This window comes from Strongylocentrotus purpuratus, unplaced genomic scaffold (assembly GCF_000002235.5).
Source record: "Strongylocentrotus purpuratus isolate Spur 01 unplaced genomic scaffold, Spur_5.0 spur5_scaffold_17, whole genome shotgun sequence".
Taxonomy (NCBI): domain Eukaryota; kingdom Metazoa; phylum Echinodermata; class Echinoidea; order Camarodonta; family Strongylocentrotidae; genus Strongylocentrotus; species Strongylocentrotus purpuratus.
The window spans coordinates 15,620,722-15,642,861 of NW_022145602.1; the positions used below are offsets into that span (position 1 = coordinate 15,620,722).

General features: G+C 36.4%; 1 protein-coding gene and 1 long non-coding RNA gene across 2 annotated transcripts; one reads left to right on the forward strand and one right to left on the reverse strand.

The window, feature by feature from the left end:
- The first annotated feature begins 754 nt into the window (after positions 1 to 754).
- LOC115925085 lies at positions 755 to 21,717 on the forward strand. The gene is made up of 2 exons (XM_030988249.1): positions 755 to 1,033; positions 21,258 to 21,717. The coding sequence occupies exons 1-2, from the start codon at positions 933 to 935 to the stop codon at positions 21,715 to 21,717; spliced, it is 561 nt and encodes a 186-aa protein (XP_030844109.1). The 5' UTR covers positions 755 to 932.
- On the reverse strand, positions 8,549 to 9,678 carry LOC115924923. Its single transcript, XR_004064477.1, has 2 exons — positions 9,406 to 9,678; positions 8,549 to 9,035 (listed from the first exon to the last, which is right to left on the reverse strand). It is a non-coding gene; the product is annotated as an uncharacterized LOC115924923 (long non-coding RNA).
- Positions 21,718 to 22,140: the final 423 nt, after the last annotated feature.

The following is a 22,140-nucleotide window of genomic DNA, read 5'->3' on the forward strand; positions in this document are numbered from 1 at the left end:
AGAGAAGGCCCCCCGGGGGGGGGGGGGGGGTGGGGTGGGAGGAATGTAACCATCAGGTGCTAACCCCTCCCCAGGTCGACAAACTGCCGTGTGGAGATGTTGGGAGTTATTGAGAAGAGGGGTGTAAGTTATGCTTCCTCATATGCAAAATATCCCATTGTTTATAATAATAAAAGCATATTTCCATAAGCCTAAAATGGATAACGTTTCATATTCTAAAAACACAAAATAATTGCAAGTCATTTACACCAGTATTATTACTATCTTCTATTAAACAATTTGCCGTTAATTATAGGATGAAAGGAAATAAGGCAATAAGTAATGTATAATAGCAGAAAGCATTGTTTCGAGGAATAATAGCAGCTGATTGAAGAACAAAAATGCAGTCAAGAATAGGACAAATAAAAGACAACCGAGACAAAAAGGAGAGAAAGAGAGTAAGAAAAGTTTGGTCCCGAATTTTGAGCTGGGCGGCTGCGCAGGTGCGCCTGATCACAAGTAAATTCTCCTTCCCTTGTCTGGTCCGCGTGGCCCCACCCCCTGCAGCGCTGGTCTCTCTCGATCTAGCAGCTTCAGCGCGCTCATACCATTCTTCATTCCTCACATACTTTCGGAACGTCTGCTGGAACGCGAAAAATCTTCACTGAAAAGCATCTTTTCAGCCAGAATTCCACTCGCCACATTAAGTACCCGTGCCTTGGACACAGACATCAATTGCAATCAGGTCAGTTTGATTAATTTTAGATTTCATTACAACTTTAACAAGGTTTTGGGGAACGAGGTCTTTCTGAAATTCCTGCATCTTTGACATTTTTGTCATTTTTGCGACAGTCAGGACTTCCGGACGAGTATCGAAGTTCATTTTGTTTTGGTCGACTTCTAAATCAATTTCCTTTCAGCTTTAGCGATTAAAATTCATCCCACTTGCGAAGATGGTTTCTAATACTCCATATTCTTGCACAAGCAAGGGATGTTGTGAGATGAACGCCGTAATTCGAGGGCGATATTGGTCCAATGCTCCGCCATTCCGCAGGTAAAGTATGTATGCTTGTATTGCATTGCCGGACCGGTAGATCTGCCGTGTATTGTGGATGCGAGCTGGGTTATTGTGTAGCAACATAGTTGGCGAGACTCTGGATCCTCGTTCGGACCACAAAAGAAAACATGTCAGCTATTTGGTAGGGGGTTTTGGCAGTAGGCTTCTCGAGGTTGGCTTTGCCTTTGGTATGTGTACTGAAAGGGCACACGCTTCTCTCCAGCCGTGCACCCGGGCCAGCTGGTAGAGAATAGTTTCTTCCATATTTGGTGTCTGGCTTGTTGCATCTCGCTCGGTGCATCTCCCAGTCCGCCGACTGTTGCTATCTTTCTCAGCGCAGCGAGAATTATTTGCAGCGTGAAGAAGCAACAGTCTCTTCCTCCCGTAAAGAGCCATTTCATAGCTAAAAAATCAGATTAATTCTTTGATTACAAAAATTGGAAACAGATACGGTAGATGTGATTGAATCAACTTTAAAGAACATATTATTCGTTTCTTGTTAATGTTAAGTCTTTAGAAATGTTTTAAACTTTCAGTTGAATCAAAACAAAAAATACAAATTATCAATGTCATCTTTTTTGTTTTTAAATTTCGTCGAGTTTAAAACCATTTTGAGATGTGACAGATTTACAATTATAATTTGTACCTGTTTAAGTTGTTAACTAAACCCATTTCTCTGTCAAGAACTGGTTTTCCCGTTGTACAATCATGTTTTTATGACGCCTTTAATCCTATTATGACGGCGATCTGAAAATCTGAATAGCGTACGAGATCGGAGACAAATACCCGGAAAAGATAAGGGCGCTCATTATGCGACGGTAAACATATGGGACGGCGGCTGTATTACCGCATTGCTCCAAAGGCCAACGGGCTAGAGTAGGGGGAACTGTTGCCTACGGTGTGCACGGCAAGTTCGCGCTGAGTAAACAGCGGCCGTGCCGTGTAGTGTGCCTAGCTTCGCTGCCTGGTTTCGCAAATCCAATACAATGCCCTTTGTGGTGCAGTGATATATTCAACGGTTGTGAGGATTTAGTGTTTGCTAAGTCTCTGCACTCTCTATTGTGCTTGTGTTTATTTAGTCCTAGACGTCATGATTTTGCAGAAATTGTTATTGAAACAGATCAAGTTCATTGCACATAGACTGTTGTTATCTCTTCTCTTTTCATGTGAAAAAAACTGTTGAATTTCAAATCTTTCCCAATGCCAGGCAATTATAATCCACCCGCCAATCAATAAACTTGTGACTGTTTTTCGAGGTGTATTCAAACCGCCCTTTAGTGTCGATCTACTTTGATTTCTCATCACTTTGATATGGAACAATGGATAAATGAAAATCGTACTAGTGAAGCCTACTTGGAATGAAATATATAAAATCTTCATATCTTAAGATTTTACATTGACTTGTAAACTTGGTTCAATTTATTATTTGAAGATTTTAATCTAAATTAGAATTCTAGGTTCCAAACTTTATGTACAGTATTTTCAAGTATAGAACGAACATGCCTGATTAACTTATTGAATTTTTACTCTGAATTCTGAAGTCCCCCATATTTTTTCTTTGTGTCAATTTTTTAATATTTGTTAGGCCCTTCCAAAATTTCTTTTTTAATTGAATGTCTTGAGCTGACTAACCAAAATAAAAGAAGAAAGATTTTGTATGGCCTACATTTACATTAAATAGTCTGGGCACACAAAGAATATATACATGTACATATAAAAACTTGGATTTAAAAAAATTAAATTGTCATTTGATTTCAGTGATTTGCCAATGTATTTGACAGGTTTTCAAGACAAAATGAAAACCCTTCCCCAATTTGCTGTCAGTCTTAATTCACAGGCCTCAGAAAAAAGTTTAAAAAAAAGTAGTGCAATTAGGAAGAAGAATAAAAGAAGTTTAAGATCTATGCAAGTACCAATTTTTCATTGAAAGCTTATGAAATGAAATAAGGAACAATATGTACTGTACTTGTCTTTTGAAATGCAATATGCACAGTTAAATTTGTGTTTCAAAGCAATTACAAATGTATATTTTTATGGTCTTGAATTAAAAAAAGAAAGAAATATTGTAACAAATTTAAAGCATCATTTTAGAACTATTGTTTTGAAGAAAAGTTGGATAACCTACTCATAATATCTTTTCGTTTATACTCCGACTTTACAAGAAGCAATGTTCAGTTTGATTTTAAATCTAAATTCATAAATGATTGAGAATGTTATATAAAGTGTAATTCTTTTAAAACAAAAATGGACACCCATGTACAGTATGCAAAAAGTTGTTTTAGATATCAGTTTGCATGTTTGTTTCAATATTTTATTATACTCAGAAAAAGTACAAAATACACAAATACCTTTCAACAAGAGGGGAATTTCTTACATGATAAGTCTTCTTTTTTTCCGAATAGAAACTCAAAAGCCCAAACCATCACTCTCATGCTTGCAATTTTTTTGTACATGCAAGTCAACGATAAAATCAATGCTATCTCGGCTATTGCTTATCAAATATTCTGTTACATGCAATGTTTGTTCTACTTTCGATGAGAAACGGTTACAATACATGTCCGTCCTTTACAATTAACCCAGATAATGGAAAGACATGATAACATCTCTCAGCTCCATTTATTGCTATTCGATCTCAATTTTTTTCCTTCTCTCTCTCTCTGGTACACATACTGCATATCATAAATAGTAATAAAAAGGAAAGCCCGTATCTAAGTGTGCCGTATCATCTCTCGAGTTATTAAGTAGATAACGTGGCGTTATCTCAGTCTTCACAAACGCTGAAACAGAATCCGATAAAAATCTGGGCTCGCTGCCTTACTATCCATTATAGAGGTGTAAGTGGCGGGAAGCTAGGTAACAAGATACACGATTGGCCCGCTTCGCCAGCCCTGTTCATTTTCAGCATTCCCTGGTGGTAACCTAATGTTCAAGGATTCATGCTGGTTAATTTCTCGGGATGTATCAAATCTCATAACTTGTAACAGAGTGCATAAACCGTGATTCACTGCGAAAAAAGACACTTGTCAAATATACTGGTAGTTTTGGATACGATGAAGAAAATTTAAGTAGGTATTTTGTAAGTGTGCAGTTTTGTAAGTAGTAGAGAGAGTCTGCTCGATTGTAACTTGGTATATCACTATTTCAACCATGTATGGCAGAAAGAATATTGTATTAATTAAGGGCTGTTAGCATTGACCCACTCAGTTTTAATAGTACTTGTAAGAATAATTGCTTTTCAACCAATTTCATAGTGTTTTTTATGATAGCATTTTGCTGATCCAATGCCCCCAGAGAATAATTAGGCTTTCAAGAGTAACTACATGTAGTTTGGAATAATTTTTCTACAAATGTTGTTTTAGTATTAAATATGTAATTATGTATCAAGGACTTTGATCTGTATTAGTAATAAGATTAACAAGAAGGAATGGGAAGAGGACAGAAAAGGGGGAGAGTGATAGAAGGGGGAGGGGGGGTGGGGGGGGGGGGGGGGGGAGGGCGGCAGCAAGCCTGTGTGTAGCACCATTTATATTTTTTTTGACAAATAATTTTTTCTTTTCTTTCTATGCTTGGTAAATCTCACATTTGGAATGAAAGACCCCAATGATGTGTGGGCATTTTGAACCATTGGCTTGTGAAATTATCCCATCAATTGATACATGACCCAGCAATTCTAATCCTAGGATGAAACCAATCTGATTGGAATCTCAAAACTGTTCTAGTCATGTACTGGCAGTTATTACATAACTTTGGAAGCCTGGCAGTTTCATGAATCTTTGATCAATCAGAGGTGTGGGCCATGCACGAAAGTGGACAGCCCGGCCTGTAATTATAGTTGCATAATGGTCTAATTATGAACTCCATTTGAAAAAATGACAACCGGTATAGATGGGGTTGCCACTTTATCATTCTTCCAAAGTTCCAACATGGTAACATTTATCATTTCTAGAAATACTTTGAAGATTTATTGAAGAATAATTGTGCATTTACTTTGATTCTAGCTTCTACATGTAAGTACATTAGGGTGATAAATTAAAGAAAAAAGAAAGAAAAGAAAAATAGAACACACATCATACTATGGTAGTAACTTGCGATGCATTGATAACTGACAAATATTTTTTCATTAGAGATAGCGAGAGAGAGCAAGAACATTCCCTAGTCATCTGTGTAAATGATATGTAAATTAAATGATGTAGGTCACAATAGTAGTCGACTCCAGTCCTTAAAGTCTGTAAAAGTTTATGGGATTTAAAAGTTAAGAAATAACAAAACAAAAGAGTTTTGAAGAAAGAAAACCTTTTTTTTTGGGGGGGGGGGATGGGGGTTAAAGGATCAAGAAACTCTTGTTCTATCATCATGAATCAGAAAATAGGGAAGTAAACATACATAGTCCTTGTCCTTGTTCAAAACTTTTGGGAAAGAAAAAAAAACATGACTTGCTAAGCTTTGGCTTTCTCTTTTGTCTCCAATCTTTCCACCACCAAGCTATTTTTTCTCAGACCCCTGTAGCGGTGAAGTCATCTCGAAAAACAAAATCGGGTGGGAAAGCTTGTCGTCGCCGTTGAAGAAGAGAAAAAGTAACGGGAGAGGAATGATGGATTATGGGAGAAACATGACAATATAATAGGCTGGGGTGACTCTTGTACAACCCCTATGACTCATTGTAAACCATGATGATGTCTGGATAAAAAAAAAAAATGGGTCGCCGATGATCTGGACTTTGCTCCTTGTTGTTGACTGTTGAAACAAGTGTGTGAGACCCAAACTGAAGAGAATGGCCCTTTTTTTTTCTTTTTCTGTAGAAGTATAGTACATGTACATGTAGTCTTGGCTCTCATAGTACTCCATTTGGCCTTATAAATTGCACTTCTCCAACCCCCTCCCCTTTTTTTGCTTAAGAGTAGGCCTCCCATTGTTTGCCCTCTCTGTTGTTGTTGTTGTTTAGGCACACAATAATTAAAGATTTATATAGCGCACCTATCTGCCTATAATGACACTATTTGTATTGTCGTATCTAAGTTGAGGGCTGCGGGCATGCAAGCTACTTTGCTCATTTCTGTAGCCCTCCTGCATCTAATGTACAGTATGTTAATTATGCATTCAATATATTTGTTTAAATTCAATATATTTGTTTAAATTCAATATATTTGTTTAATATCGTTTATTATCTGTATAAAGTTATATACACTTGAAATATTGTATCAAGCCATATGTTCATGAAAATGTATGATGAAAAAAAAGAAAAAAGATGCAGAAACCAATAAATCAAATCAAATCAAAAACACAAAAAATTCAGTATTAGGCAGTCATGAATATTTATTCCAGAAGGGGATTTTATTCTTGCCTCCAGTCATCCATTGGCCCTTTAATACTACCCAGACCTCCTCCTTTACTGAGGAGAGTTCCCCCTATTTACCCCCCCCCCCCCTCCAGAAGAATCCTTTGTTGCCAACAGTATACTAGTTGGCCTTTACACTTTTTGGAACCCCGGCCCATATATATCCATTCAAAATGATTATCACAAAAGAAGAGAAGAAAAGAAATACATACATGTATTAGATAGAAATGTACCACTTTTGTTGATGTACTCTATTTGTCATTCTGTGATTAAATGAATTATATGTATCAATATTTTATAGAATTGTTGTGAGATATTGCAGCCATAGAAACTTTAGTATAAAAAATGAATTCATGCAGTACGTTAATCTATTTTCTATGCCAACGAAACCGAAACTTTAATTTTAACCGTCATCGAACAACTAATTTTCCTCTTCTCCAGGATGTTTACTAGTCGGTTTCAGCCCAAACTATTTCTATTTATCGGCGGCTTTTATCTCCGTGGTGGACTTTTTGGTGATTCATTAAAATTGCCCAAGTGCAAAGTTCTTTCATTATTTGCGCGGGAATCACAGGCGTATTGTACTCTTTTGTACAGCAAAGTTGACTTTGAACACTATGTAAATTTGTCCAGAGCTCAATAGTAGTATTTAAAGGGTGAAATCAAACACACATCCTCGAAAGGAGTAGATTTTGTTGCTACCCTGTTGGTTTCTATGCAGTAAGTTCATAATTTCTCTGTGTTTTTAAGTTATTTTTTTAATCACCACCTTTTTACCCCAAAAAGAAAACAAAAACTGAATGATTGATTGTCATATTTTTTTTGCAAACCCTACTCAAAGCAGAACTCTGTAGTCTGCATACAAACAATGAGAAACCGTTAAAATAAAAACAAACAACAAACACAATACATGTAGTTGTAAAAGCTCTTGTGAATGAATCTGTAGGCATTGATATACAGATATTAACAGCTGCACTATTCTTATTCCTCGTTAATTTGATGTTTTTTGTCTTTTTTTATAACTCTAGAATGAAAGGTGGACTGGTCTAATTACAGCCATTGTCCCCCCCCCCCAATTTAAGTGTTAACGGTAAACATTTTTGTTAACACCAGTTAAGCTTTACAGCATTTATCATGATCATCTACAACTGTATAGCACATCTTCTCTGTATTGGCGTGAAATCATGGGCAGCGAAATCAAACGGCTCACCTTGCGATCCCAACCAGGATCCTTTGTACTGTTTATAAATCTGTAGTCTAGTATGACCCTCGGAATAATGGCAAATTGGCAATTGGCCCCGTTTTTATAAATCATTTTGATTGCTCTTTACAGCCCATTACCTCTGCATATAGAATAAATCTATTGTTCTCATGGCTATAAACCCTAGCACAAAATATTACAAGCATATTAGGGCAGGTCCAAGCTATTTGCTTTGTGACGTACAGGACATTCAGAGACTTTAAACAAGAAATAACAATGGATGTCATTATTTATATGACTATCTTTTGGTATGAGTCTGTGGCTATTATGGGCTAGTTCATTTGTGAAAAGTTTTAGTTCTGACCAATTCATAAATTAATTTTTAATGTAATTAATGTGCTGCGTGACGTACGGGACCAGAGAATTTCTGACTTTTTCAAAAATAAGTTCATCATAAAAGTTCTCTGAATTTATCAAGTTATGAGATTTATGGTAATGATATCTTAATTCATTATGGGATCAAGCATTAATCACAACTATTACCATATTTTTCTGACCTTTTGTTATTATGTAATATACCAAAACATAAATGTGTGCACGTGACGTACGGGACACGTGACGTACGGGACAACTTTTCCCTATGGGAAAATGCATTGAAATGGAGAATTTTCGTCAAAATTTGTTAAATGTGAACAATTTTAACTTAAATCAGTGACAATTAGAGTGTTTTAGAACCCAATTAGATCCTCTGACCATTACTTAATATTATCTGTGTTAATTTATGAGGTAAATCAATACAAATATTACTTTAACAAAGAAAACAAATTTAATTAATATTCATACACACTATATTATACCATTTTTATTCCATTTACCCATCTATCATGTGCAGTCATGCTTCTTTTCTTATTTATTTTATCCATTCCATTCAACATTGCAAAATGTTTTTAAACAATAATTAATGAAGAAGATGAACTTGAACTTGAAAACTTTTATTTAAACTTGTTTGAAACACAGGGGCACACTTGGCACATCATATTTTGTCAAAGAACATTTCTTATGTTCCAAGTGTTTGTGAACAAAGACACATTAAAAATATGAAGTCTTTTCTTCATAGCTTGTTTGAATTATTTGATAGTAATATCATAGAATTTTGAAGGAATTCAAAGATAATGCTGGACATATTGTCTTTTTTATATCCTTTTATCACAGATTAGAACATGTATATGTTGCTGTCATATATTCAAGAATTTTGACGTACATTAATGTAGCCTACATGTTTGTGAAAGATGGATACAAAAATATAAATCTTGAATGTATTTCGTATTGATTAAAACATCTTATTAACACCACCAGATATAAGAAATTAAAACCCTAAACGTTTGTGTGACCTTTTCCACAATTCAAAAGATTAATTTAAAGCAAACTCAACAAAAATGCATGGGTGTAAAAGTGATAAAAATCTTAAAGGTAAAGACCAGTAATGGTCATGCGATTGCATTGTGAAAGAAACGTTGTGGAATCGATCAGAAAAGGTTGATCATCTAGCATCTAGCATCTGCAAGGTTCTGGAATCATCAAAATGATAAGAAATTTGGCCCATTCTTCGTAAAGTTACAAGCACTATACACAGAAAGATGTATATGGGACTACCCTATCTCTCTCACACGACCATGAGAGAAATAAATTTACCAAATATATGAATTAGTAGGCGGTTTCCCGGCAAATTTTTTATCATCATGTATTAGTCAAAACATATTCTTTCACATGATTGGTAATGAGAGCTTCCATTTCATTTTTTGAAATTGGGGCGTTACCAATACTGGTCTTTACCTTTAAGTGGGTGAGAGTGTGAAATACTCAAAAAGGCTATCCTTCCTTAAAAGTTATGATTTAGTTTTTAGGAGATCAGAATTCCCGAGCTGGCTCCATAACATGTACAGTGCATGCTGTAATCCTTTATCATCATATATGACATTTAAATAGAATATAAAAAAACCTCACATGGAGAGCTTGATAGCATACATGTGCTATTCTTACCTGCAGCACCTATGAGTTGTAAAAGCCAGCTTCTGGTGCATCCACTACCATATAATTTCATTAGACTCATTCCTGGAACGTAGTACACTATTATGATTTACATATTTAGCATCCTGTCAATGTTGGAGACATCAACTGGCAAAATACCAAAGTTGATAATACCAGGGGTCTGGCTTGAAGACTAATTACATTAACAACAATTACATAAAACAACAACAAAAGTACAAACAAGTAAATTCCTAGAAGGGACCCAGTTGGAATGTTCATATATCCCTGTATACAACAAGTTTCCTAACACAGTATATATTCTCCTTTTGGTCATTTCCTTTTTCCAATCTCGCATTGGTTTTGTATGGGGTTGTCCCGTACGTCACACACTTGTCCCGTACGTCACATTTCTTAATTTGATTATGTAATCAACACAGAATTTTCGAAATTTTTGTTAAACCTATTTTTTGTTTGGTATTCATCTAAATTAGAACTTCCTAGAATATCTTTAAAAAAAAAAAATATTTTCATAATTAAAATTAAACAAATTATGATCAAATTGTGACGTACGGGACATCACACTTTGGAACCTACCTCATTTGCATAATTAATTAATTTTGAAAGTTTTTATATTTTTTTCCTATTTTCTAGCATGATGGTCATCATGTCCTGAGATATTTAATTTTAAACAAATAATTCAAATGAGATACAAAAATTAAAATGTAATGTCCCGTACGTCACGCTAATTAATACAAATCGAAGTTCGTGACCTTGGCACTCTTCGTATTTTGATAATTTTTTTAATTTTTTATCAGATTCATAAAATTCATAGTTTCAGCTTTAAAATGAGGTATAGTTTGTTAAATATATATAAAGATGACATTTGACCCCCAGAGGGGACAATAGCTTGGACCTGCCCATTAATGTAATCGCATTTGAATTGTTGCTGGTGTTTTGAAAGGTTCACTTTTACTGTCATCTTCATTATTCATCTCATGCTCATCTGTTTGATTTTAATTGATTAATTTTCAGTAATTTGTTTGAGATGCAATTTTGCTGCCTACATGTACAGGGGGTGTACATGTCATTTTATTAATTCATTGATGGCTTTTAATCCAGGAGTCATCCCATTTGCCCTCATTTATTTTCAAGTAGGGACTCTTTCCATTTATACAATTGGCAATCACCATAAAACCATATACCTAAAGTACATGTACCTACTGTAGATTAGAAACTCAGATTTTGCTTACATGTACATACAATGCAGATTTATCACAATAGAAATGGTATAATAGCAAGGGATTTTGGACTTAATTGATTTCCTTCTTTCTCAAAAACTGCATTATCCACAAAATTGTTTAGAATGGAAGTTTTATTGATCATCATCTTCATTCACATGTATACATGTATGTACAGATCCTTGTTTTCATGAACTAAGGAAAACTCATGTTTGTGAATTGTTTCAATTTTATTCCCATTCTTAAGTTGAAAAAAAATCCATCCAAAGAGGTATCTCTTTGATCTAACCAAGGAATATATGTCTGCCAAACTAATATAATGAAAATGCAATATTGTAGAAAGGTGTGGTATACGATATGTACATGATGGACAGTAATGACACACCATTACACTGTAGAGGAGGGGTATTTCCCCCTATCTTTGTATTGTTACATCATAGCATTCACTCAGCTGCCCCTAAGCCACATTGTACCATCTTCTTTCTTTATGTGACATGGCATTGTTCAGCAGGCCCAAATCTTCTCTGGTCAGCTTCCTTCAATCCGCACAATGAGATACGTTTTAATCTCTATTGTGAACTCAGTACTGAGGCAGGGTAAACGGCTGGCATTGTACACCTATAGATATATTGATATCAGTCTTGCATGAACTGTATAATGTACATGTACATGTATGAAGTCATGCCTTAGAGATGCATGCTCTTTCAGGTTTAATCCATAGATGATATTAGGTGTTGATACCAGTTCAAATATGGGAGCTACATGAACTATTTGTGTAGTCTGTTAAACAATAACATACTGGACAAAATACCTCAGATTAACCTATATTTTTCATCTATACATATCAACAAATTGTATACTACTGCTACTGAAGAAGAAGGTATTCATTGTTTACTTTAGCATTTCTCATACATCTTATGTTAAAGCCCCACTGGACTACTCATAGCTGCTTGCGCCCTCTAATGTAGCAAACAATGCCTAATCATTGCCTGTTGGTTTCCCATGATCCCCTTTGTCTCATGTTAATTGTGAGCTGATTTGATGAGAAAACCACCTGTCAGTGACCTTGCAGGGAGGTCTAATCCCCCTGGCCAAAGTAGCGCAGACAGGCTGTAAGGAACGTTGATTTTTTTCTCTAGAAAGAGATGCATCGGCAATAGACACAAAACAAGTACAAAAGAGACGGCTACATTTAGCTCGCTCTGCTTAGAAGTCAATGTTTTTGTTGGTACTGGGTAGTACAACAGCCACCGCGGGACATCCCTAGTTCTGAACAACAGGGGGCAGTGCAACCTTGCAGACCCTGCTCACTCGCTAACAAGGCCTGATCTCTTCTGGGGAGAATTCTTCCCGTCTTATAGCCCGTTCAGACAGAGGGAAGTTCATACGAAACTCGTTTAAAGAAATGCTGAATAAAGAAACTAGTTTTGAGAAGGTCAGCTGACATGATTGGTTCGTGCGCGCTCATGATAAGCCCCGCCTAGTATATGTTTTTTTTAACAATGCGATTTTCAGACTAGAATCGACCCTGATTCTTGAGTGAGTTTTCATTTGGAGCAATGCTTAAAGATAAAGACCAGTTCTGGTCATGCGATTGCATTGTGAAAGAAACATTGTGGAATCGATCAGAAAAGGTTGATCATCTAGCATATAAGTATTGGTGTGTACTGCAAGGTTCTGGAATCATCAAAATGATAAGAAATTTGGCCCAGTCTTGGTAAAGTTACAAGCACTGTACACAGAAAGATGGGACTACGCACACGTGCGCGACCTGGTGTATTATCTATTTGGTCCCAATAGATAAACTAATTTACCAAATACATGTATATCAATTAGTTGGCGGTTTCCCGGCAAAATTTTTATCATCATGTATTAGTCAAAACATATTCTTTCACATGATTGGTAATAAGAGCTTCCATTTCATTTTTTGAGAGGGGGGCGTTTCCAAAACTGATCTTTACCTTTAAACATACATGTATGTTATACAACTTTTTGTTAAAATGTAACGGTTCAAAATACGTTCGGACTAGAAAACTATAGCTACTTCTCTGATCTTGCTGTATGATTTTCATACAGCTACATGTATACAGTGATTTTCTGTGGTCTGAATGGGGGTAGGTAGCTTGCTTTGACGAGTACCAACAGATTCCTAATCAAATTTGTAGGTGAATTAGGAGGGCCACTTCATCCCAATTGATAGTTTCCCTTCAGCTTTTGACGTCTTGCACGAGAACAGGTCTATTTGGCTTAACCAGGGCCTAACATTAACTGCTGGTCCGTGGGGGAAGTTTTAAGATCTGAATCCAAGCTAATCCAAGCTGCTTTTCATTTCATTTCATTTCGTTTATTTATTTCTCGTCAAAATAAAAACTAAATATATCATCTTCAATACAAACATATGAATGTATAGTTACATATATCTGAAGTTGGAGGACCATGACAAGCGCGTAAATGGCTCGTTAAAAATGATTCTCACCAAACATACAAAGTAACAGTAACTCTCATACATAATTTACATAAAATCAAGATTACCTCAAAGGGAAAGTAAAGAAAATAGAGAAAAGAAGGAGGAATCATTGCATAAGCATTGACATTATAAATAATAGGATTTTTCAAAAAGAAATTGCTTTATACTGGGGTAGTTATTTAAATTGGTTGATTATCTTGCTATTCATAATAGGAATATTTTTAATTAAATATAGAATTGATTCTTGGTCATGGGCTTGCATTTCCAAAGAAGCGGTCTAGAAGCTACTGTAAAAGCTTAAATTCGCTGACACCAGACTTGGTAGAAATGCCATTAATGGATTACAAGTCTTGCACAAAGCGAACCAGTGCTCCCATCATGTAGACTACATGACGTATCTTTACGCGCTCACGTAGAATAACGCTCCCACAGAACCAAACTCCGACTTGGGTTCTGTGTACAGTGTTTTTTACGCGTACATGTGTTTGTTCTTTTTGAAAACAAAATATCCAAGTCATTCACACTTGTTGCAATAACTAAACATAAATATGTAGATATAATCGGCAAACCAAAATACTGAAAGCAATATGCCAGGAAGCTTAATATGATACCTTGAAAAGTGTAATCATGCACGATTCGTGACTTGTCAGAATTGTTTCCCAGACGATGAAGTGTGACCAGTCTAATAAATTCTATTTACAAAATATGTATCTTGTCTAGCAATCACAGGTGCAAAAAGGGACCGTTTTCCTGAGAGACTGTTACCAGATATGTTTATATGTTGAATAAAATTTGTGTCTTGTACGGGGAGAAAATGATGCATTTACCAAGTAATGGATGGTGGCGATAGGGCCCATGTAGGGTTGTCTTGTCTGAGTGATTCGAAACGCGATATCTTCCCATTTCCACGAAGACGCTCGGTGCATATGTTGATGTTTAGGTGAGGGCAGGTCCATATTTGGACATCTCCAACACTTTTGCAAAGTCCCATGGAGCGCCTGGAAACTTGGGGAGGCTTGGAGTGAAGGCTAGATTGGATGATGACAGAGACAGATAGGGAAGAATTGCAGAGAAGACAAAGAGATAGAGAGAGAGAGAGAGAGAGAGAGAGAGAGAGAGAAGGAAAGAGAGAGATCTACATAGAGATGAAGGTAGAGATAGAGATAGAGAGCGAGAGAGAGATAGAGAGCGAGAGAGAGAGAGAGAGAGAGAGAGAGAAAGAGAGAGATAAAGACAAACAGAAAGATATAAAATGAGAGATAGTGAGAGATAGAGAGAGAGATACAGAGAGATACAGAGAGATAGAGCAGAGAGAGAGGGAGGGAGAGAGAAATGACAGAAGTTCCAAGAGATAGAGAAGATGTACAGTACATGTACAGTACATGTGTATATAAATTAAAATTAATAACTTCAATCCTGGATCAAACATTATGCCCCAGGCTAGCCCTGTTCTAAACCCGATTGCAACCCTAACCTTAGCCGTTTAATTATCTTTGACTAAATTAAGCTCGGACCAGTACAGAGGTTACCTCAGCAAACTTCACCATCCGATATATTGGAGACTGAATGGTTAGATCTCTGAAAACTGAATTAAAACACAACATATTGTAGGGTATCAATCCACAGAAAAGTTTGCCGGGGAAAATATGGGAAATTCAGATGATTTTTGTTTTTGTTTATATGCACAGAGCCAGAGGTCTAGTTAATTGTTCAATGCACGTATACAATGTACATTGTAGTATAGAATAAAATTGGAGGGACTTTCCCTGTTGAATTTGTTTTGTTGACGAACAATAGTAGTGTTTTAGCAACGTTATAAACATAAAAATTGCTGTCTCCATACACAGTATTTAAAGGCCCATGACTACAAGATCATTGATTAAATAACATTTAAACACTATCATATAAACCACAGACCGGTACATGGACAGATGTAGGTCCATGTTCAAACTCTAAAACAAGCAAATCTTGTTATAGTTAAAAACAACAACAACAGCAGAAACAATGTTCTACAAACAAACTATAAACGTCCATTAAAGTTTTACAATAATTTACAGAGTTAAAAAAGTAGACTTAAAAAAAAAAGGACATTAATTGAAGGTCTCATCCTCAGAATCATTTTATGACTGCACTTGGTATCGTTCGGTGCCCTGACGGGAATCTGAAAATAATTGTGAATGAATCTTTCTTGAATCCCAATCTCTTGTCAAGAGAAGAGAGCCATCACATTGGCCACACGGATTGTACCGGCCGGAATGCCCATCCCTCTACAGCATTAACGACTTTCTCAGATCTGAGTAGGGATCTCTTCATCAGCTCCAGATTGCCAAATAGCCCGCTAGTTCTGATTTGGGAAATAATCCTGAAGTTACAAAACGCGTCTTCATCGGCTCGAGACTCGACCTCGAAACTTGAAACTTGAGCTCGAGAAATTAGCTTGAAATATTTTGCTCAGCGTTCACCCATAGTGCGAGTCTTCGGGCTGGTAAAGACGCAACAGACAAATAGCGGGATATTTTGCAAACTAGCCCAAGATATAGACCAAATATCCCACTAATTGCAACTTCGGGCTGGTGAGGACGCAAATTAACTGGATAATTTGCGATCGGGATAGTTAAAATAGCGGGTTATTTGGCAATCTCGAGCTGATGAAGACAGGCCTATTTTGATGTTGTCGTCGCCGCTTGGGCCGGGACAAAGGAGGGGAATCGCGTAATGGCATAGCCGATGCCTCCGACGTCCTCTCTGGAGCGTCTCATTTCTGCTATCCTCGTTTATCCGAGTCGCAACACATGCCCTTATCACTTACCCAAATTCTGTAATTGGGGTTCGTGAATTGTGACAGCATTTTCTGTTTCAAAGTTCACTCGGGGGAAGGGGATGCTCGGACCGTCAAATATGAATACAGTTGCTCTGGTTCAAATTTATTGGGTGTACGGTGTGTCACTTTCTTTTGATGTTGATGTTTTAGTCGATAAGACCAAATGAAATGATTCCCAGTATCTCGTCCAGATTTGTTGCGATATTTTGCCAATAAACCACAATTTAAAACATCCACTTATTGAAATATAGTCTTTGTGAAATGAACAAGACTCATGCTATGTTTAAATTACAATGAGGGAGGCAGTTATTATTACTGCATTGATATTCACAAAAAGAGGTTGTCAGTTCACTTGATGTCTGTTTTCTTATCCAGATTTAAAAAATGTTTTCTTCATAGATCTACACTCTACAGACATCTAGACAAAATTGAAACAACCATTAATTGATATAAATAGATAGTCGAAACTCTTGCAACAATGCAGTTATTATCTGCACATTCGAGTACATGTACAATTAGATTTTCAGTTGATCATTGTTCTTATTTTACTATCGATCCGAGCCTCCCAGTTAATGATCAAATCATAATACATAAAGCAACTTTGAATGCTGTTTGTCCCAGGTAATCTACATGTACAATGCAAGTGGAATTCTCTGTCACACTCAGCGTCAATTGAACTTCAGGAGAACTCGAGAATACTTTGATGGGATGCTTTCCAACAACAAAGACGCCAGTACTATTTGTTCCCATTCTCTGGCTGCCCTAGTCTGAATGTTGTATAAAGAAACGTTCAACAAAACGTTGTCAAGTTTTGTTTTTTTAAATAAAAACTTGATAAAGAATCAGGGTCCCACTGTAGTCTGAACGTTGCACCGTACAAACAAATTGTATAACTGGGCGGGGCTAATTGTGAGCACGCACTTATGATTGGCCAGTTGTCATGTCTACTGACTTTGTCAAAAATATTTTCTAGTCTTTATGCTCCTTTTCGTTATACCTTAATTCTTTATATGACGTTTCTTTATACAATTTTTATGTCAAGGACGAAGTATTCACTGGAGGTATATATATATATAGGGAAATGTAGTCTGAACGTCGTACCGTACGAAAATCATAAAACTGGGCGGGGCTTATGGTGAGCGTGCGCTAATGATTGGCCAGCTGTCATGTCAACTGACCTTGTCAAAAGTATTTTCTTTATACAAAGTTGTTTTTAGTCTGTACTCTTCTTCCGTCATAATAATTCTTCATATATGTCGTTTCTTTATACAGTTTTTATATAAATTTCCTACATGTATATATAGTCTGAATAGGCTTCCAAGGACAAAGTATTCACTGGAGGTATATAAAGGGAAATCCCCGCTCTAGCCCATGCATTGGTCGCCTTTTTATACCTTGACTCCTGAAGGGGATTTCTTACAAACCCCAACCCCAGTGGGGGTAGGAAACCATTGAATTAAAGACAATCGTAAGAATGAGAATACACAGTGTTGTAGGGTCTGTTGAACTTGATGGAAGAGTTGAAAGAGAGAGAAAGAGATCCAGGGAAGCGTAGCCCTACAAGAGATGTTTAAAAGGACAACTCTTCTTTTAAGGCCTCAACAAGCAAACCCATACCCTAAGAAAAGTATTTCCTTTTTTTGTTTGTTAATCTTGTACAGTCCCTGGTTGTCATCTTTGCTTCTGATAAATAATATGAAGTGGCCAATATTCTATCAAAAATTTAGACTCAATACTTGGTTATAAAGTTGTTCATTGTTTTTATATGATCAAGGAACCAATGGAAGGGTAAATATCGATAAAGTGTAATTGGGAAAAAAAAACACATTTAGAAACCAAAGTTTTCCTATCTGTACTTTCTACATGCTACTTCTTTATCCATGGGCTTTGTCAAGACACCGCCAGTTTTGGGTCAATAATTGTTCATCATGTTGCCATCGTAGTGACTCGTGTGGTTCACCCAAGTCCTGGCCAAGGGATTCAGGCACGAACCTCAAGAAATCTTCCAACGGTGATTCACAAGACAAATGTACTTTTGTTATCGATCCTGATAGAGATTTCATTGCATTGCGTTGAAACAGTGTATACTGACAAAAAGTCCTACCCCTAAACAGCTGCGGATTTGCCCAAAGAAAGGTGGAGTCTAAAACTCTCAATTTTCAAGACAAATCTTGAGACCTGATGGTTTATAAGAAAGATGATTTCATTGAAATCGAGAAGTGAGAAGACTGAACTTCTTATAAAAGTGATTTGTAATCTAGTCGGGAAGATATATGTAGTAACTCTATCAGTGTAGAAAAAAAGAAAAAGGAAAAGGGGTAGAAAACAAAAATAATACACAGAAGCTCATTTTGGATCTACCATAGGAAGTCTTAATTTTCTCATGACAATACAAATTATTAAATTTCCTTTTTACCAGATCTGTGTTAGAGCTTACCAGAGCTAAATCTTAAGCTACTACCATGTATCTATTTTTTTATTTTCTATTTTTGTTTACTTATTTATCTATTTTTTTGTAAAGGTCCATTTTGAGATTGAGCCCTATTATTTGTTCTGCTGTATAATGATGACTGGCATATCGCTCTCTGGCTCCACAAGCCACATTGCTCGTGTATTTCTCATTTCTTTTCTGACTGCCATCGGAGCAATTTGAGTGCAATGTGTGAAATTGTCTTTGATCTTAGGCCAGAGAAGATTCTTTTGGAAATTCAAATTTTGCTACTTTCGAATTTGAGTGGCAGACTTTCACTTTGAGAGCAAATGAATATGGAAGTGGGACGTTTATCAACTTGATATTACAACAATGACTGACATACTTCATGTGTACACTGTAAGTGTTAATCAATCGTGATATAATGGCAATTACATAGTTCGTGAATGAACCTGGGCAATGAAAAGTAAGTTTGCGTTTACGGTACAGGAATTTCATTTAAACGTACAGTAGATATGCTATCAAAATAATCAGATTTTTCTTTGCGTAGTGATAGTACATGTAATGTACTACTTGTATGATACATTACAATGTAATGTATGTTGTTACAAGCTTTTTTTATTTTTATCATTTTTCTTTCTTCCAAATTTCGTGCTATCAAGAATTACCATAAAATCATACTCTTTTGTGACTTTTATCTTGCAACAAGTTTTACTGTAGGAAACTTCCATGAATTACATTAAAAATGATTTATTTGTTAAAATGCACAAAACTTTGATAAATCTGAACCATTTGCAAGATTTTGCAAACATTTTATGCACCTGAAAGTTGCTGGTATACAAACAGTTATTTGATCTGTTCTTCTGTGATTTAAAAAATATATACTATTACTGGGTCTGTGGTTCATTTGAGGTTGGCATTAGCCGTTTGTTTATTTTTTATAATATTCCATTCAGAAATGCATGAACGTGTGTATAGATGTTTCTTAATTCAGGTGTTAAACTTGAAACTGAAATAGGTTGATGCTATAGCACCTATTGCATGAGTTTCATTGATAATTTGTGAAAGAGGGGGGTGGGACTGAGTGAAAAAGTGGGGAAGATTTGTTGTTATTTTTTTGAGGGGGAGGTAGAGAGGAAAAGCAGATGTTTCCCCTTTTGTGTTAAAGGATAGTAAACTTCACTGGTATCATCTGTTAAAATCCATATTTTGGTCAACCCCAAAAGTGCATTTAGTTTGTTATCCTACTGATTTTACACGGATTGGTGCCGAATTGACACCTTTGTAATCGAGTGAACCCCCTCGTGTACTTTCTTATTGTGGAGTGTGGCGTGAAAAATAGCAAGCACAAATTGTTGAAATCACTCGTTGCCCTCTCCCCCTACTTTTCTCTGCGTTTGACCATGAAACCAAACGCAAGGAAACAACTGTTGCAAGAACCATGCCATGCATTGGACTGATAAACATAAAATGCTCCAGTTTTGTTTTGTTTTCTTCAGATGGAGCAGCTATTGTTTCAAAACAAGCAGGGGGTCTTTTTATTTTGATATCAATCTGTTTTGAAAGATTCATTTTGTGATGAATTATAGTGATGGAAATTGTTTATATTACAATGTACATTATCAGAAGAGCACCAGTATTGATCAGGCAAAATGGCTATGAAGTGATGAAATAGAGAACAAAATTCTCTTCATAAAGTGAAGTTATAAATCAATCTGTTTCAAAGTCCTGATTATGAGAAAAATTCTAATGATGGAAATTATATTAAATTTATTGCGGAAGAGTACGTAAAAGATTCAATTCAGTCAAAATGACCCTTAAAAGAAGTGATGTTACAGATCAATTCATTTTTAACTCCTTGAAATTCTATGAAAATATTCCAGTAATTGAAATCATTTTTGAGCAGAAGAGGATGAATAACACTCGGGTCAATTGACCATGAGACAAATGGAAATTTGTTTTCACTTCTTAAAGTGAAGTGTGAGATAATAGAAACTGAAAAAGCTGAGTACTTATATATGATGGCAAACACTTGAACTGCATGTTTTGCAAATCCGTAATTCTTCAGTCTAAGGCGTATAACGAAAAAATGTCAGCTTTATAGACCTCCACGTTTATAAATTCTGTCGTTTGTCGCCACCCTTTTCATTCTTTTATAGACCGCGTTGCAGATACATGTACATTTGTAAGTAGCAGCTGATTGGGAAATCATTTACTGTTTCTGACCTAAATATTTTTCTTTTATCGGACATCGCGCTGGAATCCTGAATTATTTAAAGAAAATAATATGGTCTCATTTGTGGTGCTTTAATTAATTGAGCTGTAAATGATATAAATCATTTGAAAGTGAGATGTTCTTCTCAATCTCTGAAGTACAGAACATGGTTCAGACAACTATATTTGTGAAGAAAATTTCATGATGAGAATCGTTAAAAAGTCAAACCTGTCTACAGCGACCGCCCAAGGGAAACACAAAAAGTGGTCTTTATAGACAGGTTCCTTAAGTACATGTTTCAATGAGAAACCATTTTCAAAGGAAACAAAAAAATTGCTTGTTGAAGATACATTTGTAGGTGGTCTTTGTAGACAGGTGGTCACCAAAGCAGGTTAGACTGTACTTACACTGTATTTAGTGACGGAATAGATTTGATGAAACCCACCTTTTCAAATATTTTATTTCTTCTCATTTTTTCTTTGCAGGTCTCGTCGTCGCCCCTCCACTTTGACTTTCACCCCCGACAGTGACGGTCTATCCTGCCACCATACCTGCCTCAATAGAGATGTCCGACAGTTGGCCCCCTTCTCAGGTGCCCCCTGCCCCCCAGACCCCCACCGGGGGACGCAGCCAGGGGGGCAGACCACGCCCGGCTCGCCCACCGACGATGAATTGGGCAACGATGCAGAGGGCGTGTGGAGCCCCGACATCGAGCAAAGCTTCCAGGAGGCCCTGGCTATATATCCACCGTGTGGACGCAGGAAAATTATTCTATCAGATGAAGGCAAAATGTATGGTGAGTACCAAGATTCCCCTCATTCAGTAAAGGCATTTAATATCGAAAGGGACACTTCAGGCTCGTTTACATATAACGTTGAAAACTGTGACATGTGCTCAAGCGACTATTGCTCCGAGCTATATTTCGGTCGCAAGATACAGGGTTAGATTTAGGGATGCGATGGAAAATTTATTTCAATTTATGCAGAAACTCTAGACAAGTCATAAAGATTGTCCTACCTAGCAACAACTAATGTATGCAATTTGAATTTGAATTTTGAAATTGAATTAGTAACAGATGAAAGAAAGAATTTGTATCAAGGCGCTTTGACACAAAAATATGGTTACATTACGAAAATTGGTCTATTACCACTTGGCATGAGTGCCCTACATGTAGAACCTCAGATCTCTGTAACGTACAACAAGTAGACGTCCGAATCAAGACATCTATCTCCAGACCCTAATCCTGTCAATCATGACGTGCATGAAAGATGTCCATTTACAGGGGGATCATGATAATGGTACAAGGTGTCGGGGTAAAGTGGTCTTATTGAGTTCGGTCAGACACTTCATTTGTCTTCGCTGACATGT

What these genes read in the sequence shown, in the direction of transcription:
- LOC115925085 (XM_030988249.1), top strand. Translation starts at nt 933, where the DNA reads ATGGTTTCTAATACTCCATATTCTTGCACAAGCAAGGGATGTTGTGAG. An exon ending in AATGCTCCGCCATTCCGCAG is followed by an intron (nt 1,034 to 21,257) that starts GTAAAGTATGTA and finishes TTTTCTTTGCAG; the next exon opens with GTCTCGTCGTCGCCCCTCCA.